This window comes from Danio aesculapii, chromosome 8 (genome assembly GCF_903798145.1).
Source record: "Danio aesculapii chromosome 8, fDanAes4.1, whole genome shotgun sequence".
Taxonomy (NCBI): domain Eukaryota; kingdom Metazoa; phylum Chordata; class Actinopteri; order Cypriniformes; family Danionidae; genus Danio; species Danio aesculapii.
Genome location: NC_079442.1, coordinates 28129399 through 28143089, shown reverse-complemented (window position 1 = coordinate 28143089; position 13691 = coordinate 28129399). Strand labels below are relative to the sequence as shown.

Below are 13691 nucleotides of genomic sequence, written 5' to 3'. Positions count from 1 at the left end.
TAAATTCCCTAGAACGTTCTTCTGAGCAGCAACTCTTCCATATCCCGATACAGGTTCACAACACAATGTTGCATATACTTTGAGCTTAACCTATGATCATTTCAAGAACTACATTTACTTTCATGAATAAAACTACCTTTCACTGCTTTAAAAGTTAACAAACCAAAGTGTTGATCTAATGATAAGATCTAATGAAACCCAGATAACTGCTAAAACAGACATCATTAAAGCTCTTCATCTTCTGTCTGAACTGAACATGCTGCAGTGCCACTGGAATTCAGTGCCACCTATTAAGGTCTATTATTTCTGTTTTATTACACTGGTCACATGGCTACATGTTTACACACTTTTTCTGTAAGAACAGAGGGAAGGAAAGCAGTCTTGGGGCTGTTTTGAGAGAATAGAGGCGTCTGGTTACTGGGAAAACACTGGGAGTAAGATTTTGAGGTTTGACTGACACTCAAGTTTTTTTTACTACCAGTCAAAGCACTGGTTCAAAGATGATTTGAAATGCAATCTCTTAGACTCACAAACTGGAGGAAAACATGTCCGAGAGAATGATGCGCCTGGGGTTCAGGCTGCAAACTGGCATCTAGAGTGGAAAGGAAGTCGCGATGGACATCCAAAATGGATTCGATGTTGGAAAACAAAACCTGTGAAGAAAGCAAAAAGACAATAGTTCAGAAAATCATCAACAATGCATGCTCTTGATGTTTTTCCGCCCAAAAGCAGACATCTATGTTACACTTCAGTCGTCACACTGATATCAAACTGAGAGGCATTTCTAACTGCAGCTTTTCAAGTAAATATTTCACTCAAAGATTTGCTAGGTTTGAATGAATATAATAAATTCTGTTCCACAAGTATGAATCCAAACATTTTATATTTGCAAGATGGATAAAAAACTAAAAGTAGTTTCGCTCTAGCATCATTTGTTTGCCTGTGGTTTGCTCAATTCTTCTGGATGTACTGCATATTTTCCACATCTGCATGTAAAGGTTTTTGTGTGTGTTATTGGTTTTACCTTGACCTGCTCCTGAGTCAGACATTGCTGGTTTTCTGCAGTTTGTCTAATCCTCTGAAGAAAAGCCTGTTGATTTACAAAGAAAGAGAGGGATGTAGAGAAAAAAGTTAGTGTGCAGTTGTGGAATCACTGCGGTGTGAAAAAGGTGTGGCAGATTTGTAGTCACCACACTTATGCTCATTTATTTGAAGTTGTAACACTTCCTGTAGGCTTACACCCTCTTTCTGCCTGCTACTCTGACTGGAAACTCTACTTTCAGCTTTAGTGACAAACACACACAACAGTGTGAAGCCAAACTCCACATGCTGTACTGTCTGGTTTAGCATCACTTCGAGAGAGTAAAACAAATAACAGAGAGGGACATTTACAGGATTACTTTTTATTCTGATGATGAATGGGCGCAATGCACAGCTACTGTTTTTCAGCCTAAGATGAACTTCGGGTGAAAAGTTTGTGACTATTTTCAATTTTATAAGGTTCCTTTTACACCATTGATGTTGTAATATAATACAAATATAATCAGTTAAATAGTCTTAAGCATCTATTTTGGTTGTTAAAGCATAAAACGAGACTAAAGACCGTTTAAACTCAGGTGCCATCATTAGCTGCAGGCTAGCGCAGAAATTCTATTGTAAACACAGGGGTAAAATCAATTTCCATATTTTTAAGACATGGAGCGGAAAAATATAATTTAACGCAGTGCTTCTTGTTTAGTCTGATACACACTTTTTATCGTATCTCAACCAGGCAGGAAGATCGCTGTTTTTTAAAGAAATCAGATTTTAAACATGATTTTGTATGGGATGACAAATAACCGGAAGCCCTGGGGCTGGCTGACTGAAATTAAAAGTGCGCGTGCATATACCCCATTGAGACATTCTGTTGATTATATATAGCTTTTGCATGTACTTGGGGACCATGAAAATAAAGTGTTAGCAGACAATATGTCTACTAATGCTCAAATCACAGCAATCTGCAGTTACTTTAACAGAATTTCTAAAGAGGATCATCAAAATTAATAATCAGCATTTTTACATAAAATTTAGCAAAGCTTTTTTAAGCAAAGCCATTTAGAGAAAAGTGAATAAAATAAAATTAATAAAAGTGCTTGTTTGTCTTATTTTAAAGGTAAATTAGCTGTATAATTTATAGTAAAATAAAAAATAAAAAAAAGTCTTTGATTATTCAAAATACCTTTAAGTTTGGAGCAACTTGAAGGTGAGGAGACTTTCAGTTTTGGGAAAACTATCCCCTTAAATCATTTTAAGTCATCTTAAGGCCCCATAAAAGAGGCTATACACATTTAGCAAACCTCTCCAAGTACACAGAATATTGGCATTTTGATTAGTAAAGCAACTACAGAAAGCCACATTTGTGACCCTAGACCACAAAAAATAGTTTTTTTTTTAAAGACAATTGATATTTAAGCATTATTTGAAATGTGAATAATAATTAAAAAAATAAAAAAAAACTTTCCATTGATATACAGTATACACCTTATAGGACAATGTGTGACCTAGATATGACTACTGAAAAATCTGGAATCTGAGCATTAAAAAGAAATAAAAACATTAAGAAAAACAAAACACACATTTAAAGAGATCTAGATTCAATTGTTTGCAAATGCACATTACTAAATATGATGATTAGTTTTCATTATATTTATAGTTATTATTTTTTTATTATTATGATAATTTTTGGCATAAAAGAAAAATCTATCATTTTAACCTATACAAGGGTGACGAGGTGGCCCAGTGGGTAGTGCTTTCACCTCACAGCATGAAGGTTGCGGGTTCAAGCCTCGACTGGGTCAGTTTGCATTTCTGTGTCGAGTTTGCATGTTCTCCCCGTGTTCGCATGGGTTTCCTCCAGGTGCTCTGGTTTCACACATGCGCTATAGGTGAATTGGTTAAGCTAAATTGTCTCTAGTGTATGTGTGTGAATGAGATTGTAAGGGTGTTTCCCAGTGACGGGTTGCAGCTGGAAGGGCATCCGCTGCATAAAACATATGCTGGATAAGTAGGCGGTTCATTCTGCAGTGGCTTTATAAAGGGACTAAGCCGAAAATGAATGAACGAATGAATAACCCATACAATGTATTTCTGGCTATTGCCAAAAATATACCCCTGCAACATAAGATTGGTTTTGTGCTCCAGGGTCACTCATCTGAATGAGATAAAAAGAGAAGCAGAGGGTTGAGACAGAATTATAAATATCCTGAACACTGATTTGCACAGTTTCAGCGAAGTCTCCCATGGAGAAAGACAGTCTGCCAGTCACTGACTGTGTCTAATTCTGGCTCTGTAAAACACTTGTCGTCAGCGGCAGTGGCAATGAGCTGATGTGCGAACAGTGCGGCTCGACTCACTCCGCACCCGCGTCTGTTCAATTACCTGTCACTCCAGCTATTGTCTGCCACAGCAACAGCACTCTACACTCATCCAGAGCGCTTTCACCTTCGCCACACTACTGTTGTTATTGTTGTTTTTTTTCTACTTCTTTCTCTTTGATTCTTTTATTAGCTTGTGAGGTGATGTTCTGCATCAGCACAGGGCTGATTGTTTCTGTAGAAAACACTATCATCATTCTGTCCACCTTCTGTCATGGATTTTAAAGGCAAGCGTGACCTTAAATTCAAGTCATCACGCCTCCTTTTCCCTTAACCACAATGACAGGATGAAAAGTTTGCTAATGAGAAGCACTTGCCGCCCTTACGGCATCTCTCTGATAATGACAGACTAACTCTCAGTCACACTTCTGCATCTCTGGAAGACATTTACCATGCCAGCTTACAGTTGGAACAACATTTGTTTGGGATCTCCAACACTTTAAACATCATGTGAAATCACATGCTCGCACTCAGAAAATGCTTTATTTAACTTGAAGGCATGGTCTAAAGGTTTTGTGAAAATTAAAATTCAGTCTTCATGTTTATGAAATTCCAGCCCAACCTCACTAGGACGTGTAACTATTTTAAGATTTGTCAGTTTAGTGACTAATTTTTACAAATTCATATGAGTTCAGTCATGCGAAATTGTACAATTTGTAAAAAGAAACTGGGCACCAAACTTCATCCCTTAACCCAACTGTCATTGGGAGATGAGCAAATCGTACTAAAATGCACAATGCAGATTGTGCAAATTTAGACAAATTACACACTAAATTAACTGGGGTGAGATAACATTGTAAATTCAGGTTATTTTTTTAATATGTTCACTTTATACAATTCTTTTTCTTTGGATGCTTTTGTTAGTTTTTTCTAGTTAAAATACATCTCCCGTTCCACCACATCCCAAAAGTGCTTTATTGGATTGACATTCTGGTAACTGTGGAGGCCATTTGAGTACAGTGAACTCATTGTCATGTTCAAGAAACCATTCTGAGATGATTCAGGTTTTATGAAATAGCGCGTTATCCTGCTGGAAGTAGCCATCAGAAGATGGGTACACTGTTCTCATAAAGGGATGGACACGGTCAGCAACAATACTTAGGTAGGCTGTGGTGTTGACACTTTGCTCAATTAGTACTAATGGGCCCAAAGTGTGCCAAGACATTATCCCTTACACCATTACACCACCACCACCAGCCTGAACCGTTGATACAAGGCAGGGTGGATCCATGCTTTCATGATGTTGATGACAAATTCTGACCCTACCATCTGAATGTCGCAGCAGAAGTAGAGACTCATCAGACCAGGCAACGTTTTTCCAATCTTCTATTGTCCAATTTTGCTGAGCCCGTGTGAATTGTAGCCTCAGTTTGTTCTTAGCTGACAGGAGTGGCATCCGGTGTGGTCTTCTGCTGCTGTAGCGCATCTGCCTCAAGGTTTGACATATTGTCCATACAGAGATGCTCTTCTGCATATCTCGGTTGTAATAAGTGGTTATTTAAGATACTGTTGCCTTTCTTTCAACTCGAAACAGTCTGGCCATTATCCTCTGACCTCCGGCATTGACTAGGCATTTGCGCCCACAGAACTTCTGCTCATTGGATATTTTCTTTTTTTCGGACCATTCTCTTTAAACCCAAGAGATGATTGAGCGTGAAAATCCTAGTAGATCAGCAGTTTCTGAAATCCTCAGACCAACCCATCTGGCAGCAACAACTATGTCATGTTCAAAGTCACTTAAATCACCTTTCTTCACCATTTTGATGCTCAGTTTGAACTGCAGCAAATCGTTCTGACCATGTCTACATGCCTAAATGCATTGAGTTGCTGCCATGTGATTGCGTTAATGAGCATTTGGACAGGTGTACCTAATACCTAGTTTTCTCCACATCACAAACTTACTCATAATTAATATATATATTAATCTATAATTTTTTAAGTTCATACTATGAAATTCAGTGGAATCCAATGATATCCTTGCCATTAGTGACATTAACAATGACAAGCATCGTCTTTTTGGTGTACAGAAATATGAAAGTCACACAGATTGGAAATAACATTCCTAAACGATGACTGAATTTTCAGAGTATGGAGAACCATCCCTGAGGCAAACATTCATCAGATCATGCAGAAGGCCCTTGAACACACTTGTAAGTGGCATTTTGTGCAATATGGGTGATGGCAGCGTTCATTACAGTTCTTGGGGGCAGTGTGTGGGGCCTGTCCCTCAGGCGTGCGCTAATTTAATCTTTCATATGGCCCATCCACATTCATCCATAAAATGGCCATCCATGTGACTCAGCCTGAGGGGCTGATAGTGTTAAAGACAGGATGTGCATCTCCAAACTGCCTCACAAAGACAATGAAGGGTGTGAAAGATAACGGATGTTTGGATGACAGGGATTGAGTTAGAGATTTCACCATTTTAAAACAAAAATCTATAGTTTAGTACTCTCGCCATCTATAATTTCTAGATCCACACACAAACTACATTGTTGATCAGTCGAACAGAGTAGCATTGGTTTTATCTTCATTGGTTTGAAGCATATATTGGCAAAAATAATATACGCTTTACAGAGCAGCCATTTCAGTTGATTTTGTGACTGAAAATTACTTATAATTCTGAGAAAACCTTCAGTTGTACTTTTGTGACTAACCTAATATTAATGTACATGAACTAAATACAATGTGGATGAAAAGAAAACCTTCAACTTATTAGTCCAATAACTCTACACTACTCTACACTAGTTATGTTGCTTTGACATTTCATGCCTCTTCATTCCAGTCTGCCAAAAGGTGCCAAAAAGTAGCTGCATTTATGTCAGATGGTCTTATGATGCAATTCATCAAATTTTTACATTTCATTAGTTTAGCTTGCTAAAGTTACTTTAAGTTTTGGCATTCACTGAACATTCATCTGCGCTGCTTTAGAGACTGTTGGCCGATTACTTCCAGGATGCAAAAACAACAAATATTTGAAAGGTTGTACTTGGACTAGCGGTCAGATTGATTTGACTATGATTTGAATATGGTGCATTCTACAATAACCCAATTTAAGAGTACACACACACACACACACACACACACACACACACACACACACACACACACACACACTATGTGCAAAGGGGTTGTTAAAACAGGGATTGGATCCAAATGCAGATTTTATTTAGGAAAGTCTCATAGTGACAGGGTCATAAAGGAACATACACAACTAGAGAGAGTATCCACAATAAAACAATAAATAATGCAAAACACAGGCATGGCAAAAACAAGGACACAAGCTTTGAATTGAATGCAACAGCTAAACTACACTTAGTAACAGATTAGTCAGTGTTTGTAGTATTTATAGTCCGTATAATCAGTGATGATGAACTGCAGCTGTGTGTAATCAGAAGGTGAACTGAAACTGGTGTGCAAATGCAGGGCATGATGGTCTGTGTAGTCCAGGATAGGACCCAATTCGCATAATTCATTAATTCATTCATTCATTTTCTTTTTGGCTTAGTCCCTTTATTAATCTGGGGTCGCCATAGCGGAATGAACCGCCAACTTATCCAGAATATGTTTTACGCAGCGGATGCCCTTCCAGCTGCAACCCATCACAGGGAAACATCCATACACACTCATACACTATGGACAATTTAGCTTACCAAATACACCTATACCACTTTCGGACTTGTGGAGGAAACCAGAGCACTCGGAGAAAACCCACGCGAACACAGGGAGAACATGCAAACTCCACACAGAAATGCCAACTGACATGAATATACTACGTTCTAAAAGTATGTGCTTTTTATGTGAAGAAACATGCATACTTTTGAGTGTGTAACAGAAGAGTATGCAAACTTTGAGACATACTACTTCCTCATTAACGGACCATGTTGCTTAGTTACGAGCCTGTCAATCATCTCAACACATCATCCACATTTCTGTCATGTTTAATTACCTATCATATTGGAGATGCAGCAGCAGTTTAATCTGCCATTAACAAATCTTTCATGCAGAGAATTTATGGCTGTAATTCATCTAAATTTCATTTTCTCTTCCTAAGTCTGTTGTTCATTCTGGCCAGACGGCCTTACAGTTGTACTGACGACATTGTGTCAATACCTCAATTAATATGTACACAGAACATAATAATTTAAGAAATAAAAATTAAATTGTGACTTCTTGCTTTGAAAAACCTTACAGCATCTTTAAGAACCAATATTTAAAATATAAACATCAATAATCTTTATATTACACACACATATATACACATATATATATATATATATATATATATATATATATATATATATATATATATATATATATATATATATATATATATATATATATATATATATATATATATATATATATATAAAAATTAGGGCTGCACGATATTGGAAAAATCTAACATTGCGATATTTTTTTATTTTGCGATATATATTGTGATATAAATTTACATTTACATTTACATTTAGTCATTTAGCAGACTCTTTTATCCAAAGCGACTTACAAATGAGGACAAGGAAGCAATTTACACAACTATAAGAGCAGCAGTGAACAAGTGCTATAGACAAGTTTCAGGTGTGTAAAGTCTAAGAAGCTAAGCAATAGTAATTTTTTTTTTTTTTTTTTTTTTTTTTGAGAGAGAGTACAGTTAGTGGTATAGCCAGAGAGGCAGTTGCAGATTAGGAAGGAAAGTGGAGACTAAACAGTTGAGTTTTTTGTCGTTTCTTGAAGACAGCAAGTGACTCTGCTGTTCTGATGTAGTTAGGGAGTTCATTCCACCAACTGGGCAGACTGAATGCAAGAGTTCGGGAAAGTGATTTCTTCCCTCTTAGGGATGGAACCATGAGGCGATGTTCATTCACAGAACGCAAATTTCTGGAGGGCACATATATCTGCAGAAGTGAGAGCAGATACGAAGGAGCAAAGCCAGAGGTTGCCTTGTAAGCAAACATCAGAGCTTTGAATTTGATGCGAGCAGCAACTGGTAACCAGTGCAAACGGGTGAGTAGCGGAGTGACGTGCTCTTTTGGGTTCATCAAAGACCACTCGTGCTGCTGCGTTCTGAAGCAGCTGAAGAGGTTTGATAGAATTAGCTGGAAGCCCGGCTAGTAGAGAGTTGCAATAATACAGTTTGGAGAGAACAAGAGCTTGAACAATGAGTTGAGCTGCATGTTCAGATAGGAAGGGTCGGACCTTTCTGATGTTATAGAGCAGATCGAGCAGTTCTAGAAATGTGGTCAGAGAACTACTATCCCACAATCACTTTTGGGAATAACCAGCCCATTTAATCTAAGATATAATGAGTTATAACAGAGACGGAAGGCATAATTCTCCTGTAAGACTTTGAGAGAATTTCTCTCTCAGTTCTCGCTAGGCTTGATTTGGCCCTTCTGTGGCCTTTCCAGCATCACTCTGGTGCTTACGTCAAAAAAACACGTAAATAAACAAATACTACAAAGCGACGTTGTGATTCCATGACAACCATCGCCGTTTCTCTGGGCAACAGAGAGTGTGAAGTCAGCAGCAGAGGATGACAGGTGCGACCGGGGGCATGTGTGTGCAAAATGAAAAATGAATTCATTCATCCCCATTCAGACAGGCAAGAGGCACAGAGCTAATGAAATATTGCACGTCAGCCTTTACCAGCCATTTTGTTGCCTCTTAAATCACCTCCAGTAATCAAATGAGCCTGCGTTTCATTTCATCCTAATAAAAAAAGGGCCAAACAAAAATAACTAAGAGGACTGAACTTTGTATATTACTGTGATTTTGTTCTCATATGGAAACTTCGGTGTGTGTGTGTGTGTGTGTGTGTGTGTGTGTGTGTGTGTGTGTGTGTGTGTGTGTTGGGGTGCTTAAGACACAACAGATGCCTTTGACATGTAAAGGAAATATGGAAAACTGAAACAGGGGTTTGAGAGACAACACATAAAAAGTAGTAATGTAATAATATATAAATGTAATTTTATAATACTTTAGTTCATATTAATCATGTTAAGAGTTCAATAATTGCACTCAAATTTTTTAAGTTAAAGGGATATTGCACCCAAAGCTGAAAATTTACCTCATTTATTCTTCATCATGTAGTTTTTAAACCTTTATGAGTTTTTTTTCTTCTGTTGAACACTTAAAAGATATTTTGAAGAATGCTGGTTGCTTTGACCTAATGACCAGACACTCTAGTTTTTCACGATTTTGTGAATTTTTGCGATAAAAACGACTGATTTTGCAGCGGTAATTGCCAGAAATCTGCGGACAATTTTGTGATGCCACATCTATAAGTCATGTAAAACAATTCATTGCAAACTGAAATAAATATCATTCAAATATATGGTTTGGAATATATTGTTTTAAAAGATTATTTAAATTTTTAGCGATTTTATTTTACGTTTAATTAAGAATTTTGCAGGATCGCAAAAATTTGCTATTTTTTTGTTGGATTCAGCAATCGCGGAATCGCGAAAAACTAGGGGCTCTGATTGACTTTATAGTATCAGGGTTTTTATAGTTTTATACTATAACTAAAGCCGATTGTGTTACTATGATAACTAAAGTAAAATATATTTAACGTGCAGTTGATGAGACTTTTATTTGAGTATATTGATCTATTACCAACTGAAACTGAATATTGAGCAGAGGGCAGGGCTTTCTTTTTGCTCATCATTGGTTTAAATGCAAGTTCTTCATATGGGCAGGATTTAGACAAACAAATTAGGTTGAACATTACTAAATTTAATGTGTTTGTGTAAATTCAGCCCATATAAATTGTTTGCAACTACATATTTTTAAAAATAAAAATTTTGTAAATCCAATGAAACTTTTTTATACAGTGTGGCAAACTAACGGTAAGAGAGGTGTGGTTAAGAATATTGTTGCTGAAGCCATCAAACTGAAGTCAAGAGAGAAATACTGCCACTACCACAAGACTTTGATTAAAGATTACCAAAACAAACATCTTTTTTATTGGTAGATTAATTTGCATGATTAGTTGGTGATCATAAAATATATGCAAAACTATTTTCATATATTAGAATATATTCAACTTAAATTAAACTATTACGTTCAGCTGCATAATTGATGCGTGTGTGTGTGTGTTTTATATATTATGAGTTTGACCTTTTGACTACTTTCATACATTAATATTGTTACAAATCTACCTGACTGTCCCTCAAAATAAAGACTTTTTTATTGGGTACTGTTACGGTCCATGGGAGTTGTTTGGATTTTTGTCGCTTTCTTCCTCTTTTTGCCCTCTCTCTCCCTTTGTCATTCGTTCTTGCTCTCGCCATACACAGCAAAATCATCTGAGCAATACTGACTTAGTATTTGGTCACTCTCTAAATTGAGTTAAAGTTACTCAAGTTAATGAGACAAAGAAAGGATTAATTAGGTGATGATTGAGCACTGATGATGAACACCAGCGGTTAATAAACAGAAACACAAAAGAAAAACAAAACTACAACTGACTTCAGTCACAGCCTTAGATGAAATCTGCTGAAATATAATACATTGCATCTCTCAAAATCTCAGCATAGGATCATTAAGCAACTCCGCAGCACAGTTACTTATTACCAACCTGTTTTACCTTATTTAAAGAGGGACAAAATACTCTCTGAACTAGGGTTGATAGACAATGCCATCGTCCACCACTGATGGCCGATCGACATCAAGATGCTGAGCTGGCATCGCAATCCTCCAACCCACCTCCATCACAGAAGCAACAGCAGGTGCATTGAGCATAAAACTCCAGAGAGCAGTGCATGTCGGACAGGTTATCAAGATTGTACCACTGGATAGCGTCTCACTATAGTTGTTAAACGTGATATTTAATTCATCTTGTCTCCATCTAATGACTCTTCTGTCTTTTGAATCTATCAGGTAACATGTCACAGCGTCAGTACACTGCTTCAATCTTTCGCTTTCATGCTAGTACTTATTAATTTTAGCGTAAACCTCAGATACTGTTGGCTGATTATGTACCTTTTTTACCAACTTTTTAACCAAATTTGTCGACAGCATTATAACAATACAGATGACTCCGCCTATTCATGCCAGAGTCCTGCGGAAAAAGTGATCGACAGGTGGTAATTTGTTGTTTAACTTATCTTTATTTATTTATGATTTGGTTATGGGTAAAGCAAAGACTATGCGGGTCAGGTAGTTGAATCTGTAGGCTACAAATAATTAATTCGTAATGAATTAATTAATTATTCATGAATAATTAATTCACTGCTGCCTACCATGACGAAGATGAGACCATCGTCCATCGCGATGTTTCACATTACACATCGTACGATGCCAAACTGGTCGACATCGGCCAACCCTACTCTGAACTGTGTATCACCTTTTGTTCTATTTTTTTTAGGTATTGCTGATTGGATCCTGAGCCAGTCACTCCTCATTAGGGCGTTTCCTCGTGGACAAATCTGACCTTGTTCAGTGGACTTTAAATTTGATCGGCACGACTTGCTGTTGAGTGCTTTGTGTGTGGATTTGTGTCATGTATGCTCGCTTCTGTTGATGTATTATGATTTGTTCCTTCTTTGTGTCTTTGAACTATTACAAACTTTCACTTAATAGTTTATCATTCCTTTTTGGTGGAAAAAAAAGGTAATCAGATCGCGTGGCATACATTTTGCCCATAGCTGTGTGAATGTTGAAAAACACTAGGTAAGTGGGTGAGCACTGCTTTTGTATTTTTGGTTTATTATTTAGGGAGCGTATTTAGTGGCGTCGAATACGCTGAAGATTTCGGTTTATTTTTCACATTTTATGTTCATTGTTAAGTTTAAAGGGGATCTTGTGTTCTAGTTTATGTGGCTGTTGGTTTTGTTTAATTATTTGCTTTGGCACCACTCTAGTTCCTTTTCCCCTTCTGTAACTTTTGGTTGGTTATATTTCCGTGATTGTTTCTATTTATTTTCATTTATTTTACATTGCATTGTACAAAGATCTCTTTTGTTGGCTTTATCATATTTCCTTACAGACAAATAAACAAATTAAATGTTAAAGTTGTTTGTCCTTGTTTGTATCCACCCATTCTATTCAGAAATAATAATATAATTTTCTAAATGTTACGTTTTCTCTCCCTAGATATCTTATTAAATCATAACAGGTACATTCAGGTACATTTACAGCAGCAGCAGCAGGCAGCAGTAGTAGTAGTAGTAGTAGACAGATGGGATAGCTGGCAAAGATGGTAGATAATAAAACGTATACTTAACCACTTTAGAGCACAAAGGAGACTAATAAACATGATTTTTAAATCTTTAGCTCGATAAATAAAAGTGACTAATCAGCACAGCACTGCGGTTTGCATATCTGCAGAGTGTGGCAGTGTCTGTTCAGTCCAGCTGGTATAGGAGGGATGGGGGAATAGAGTTACACACAGTAGAACAGCCACAGGCTATTAGATATAGAGGAGCGTCAATGTGTCCATATGTCCCCCACAAAGGAAACAAGCTGTTCGCTGACTCGTTTTCTTCCCCTCTCAATGAAACGCTTTGCCAGGAAACAGACAATTATAATTTTGCCACCTGCAACACAGGGTGACCTTAACCAAACACTGAGACGAATTCAATGACAAGAGCGAGACCTTGGCCTCTTGCATTTCAGGAAGGAAAAGGCAGAACAAACCTTTTCCGTCACAAAAAAGGCTGCTGTTTCCCACACACAATACATCAACACTGTTCATTGTTTAGTTGGTTTTCCTTTAAATTAGCCTTATCAAACAATGATTGCCATTATTGAGATAGAAGGCGAGGGGGAAAGCGTTCGGAAGCTTGCACGGCCTTTCACCCTTGTATTGAGAGTGGACTAATGCCAATACACTACATGGAAACTGTGAAGTAAGACTTGCATGCATAAACGCACGCAATGTGCACTTGCTTGTGGTGTTTATATGGGTTTTACAGCCATGTATGACAGCCACTGCAGTTTCTCACTTCACGCAGCAGTAGACACATTCCTGTAAAACCCCTTTGAATGGATGTGCCTGGACTGAATATCAATGTAAAGTAAATGTACTCATGCTGTCGTTTTGGAGTCTGCAGTCATGGCAATATCTTTCACAGCGGCGCCTTCCAAGGAATTAGAGGAATTTTTCTATACGAGTTCAACTCTATTGACAACATCTGCAGCAAATCATTTCCCAACCAAATACTGTTCAACGCATTTCTGTCAGCATGTTTTGAGAAACTGAAGAACACATAAAATGGTGTGTAAATACATTGTAAAAAATTCAGTGACAAAGTCTTGACAACAAGTGTTTCTTTT

At 37.3% G+C, this 13691-nt stretch overlaps 1 protein-coding gene across 1 annotated transcript in view; it reads right to left on the bottom strand.

The window, feature by feature from the left end:
* Nucleotides 1–13691, bottom strand: part of prex1 (phosphatidylinositol-3,4,5-trisphosphate-dependent Rac exchange factor 1) — a 129143-nt gene that overhangs the window by 82821 nt on the left and 32631 nt on the right. The window contains exons 2-3 of the mRNA XM_056464331.1: nucleotides 1025–1090; nucleotides 531–653 (exon numbers count right to left, since the gene is read on the bottom strand). Of these exons, the coding sequence (XP_056320306.1) occupies nucleotides 531–653; nucleotides 1025–1090 (189 nt within the window). The remainder of the gene's footprint in view (nucleotides 1–530; nucleotides 654–1024; nucleotides 1091–13691) is intronic.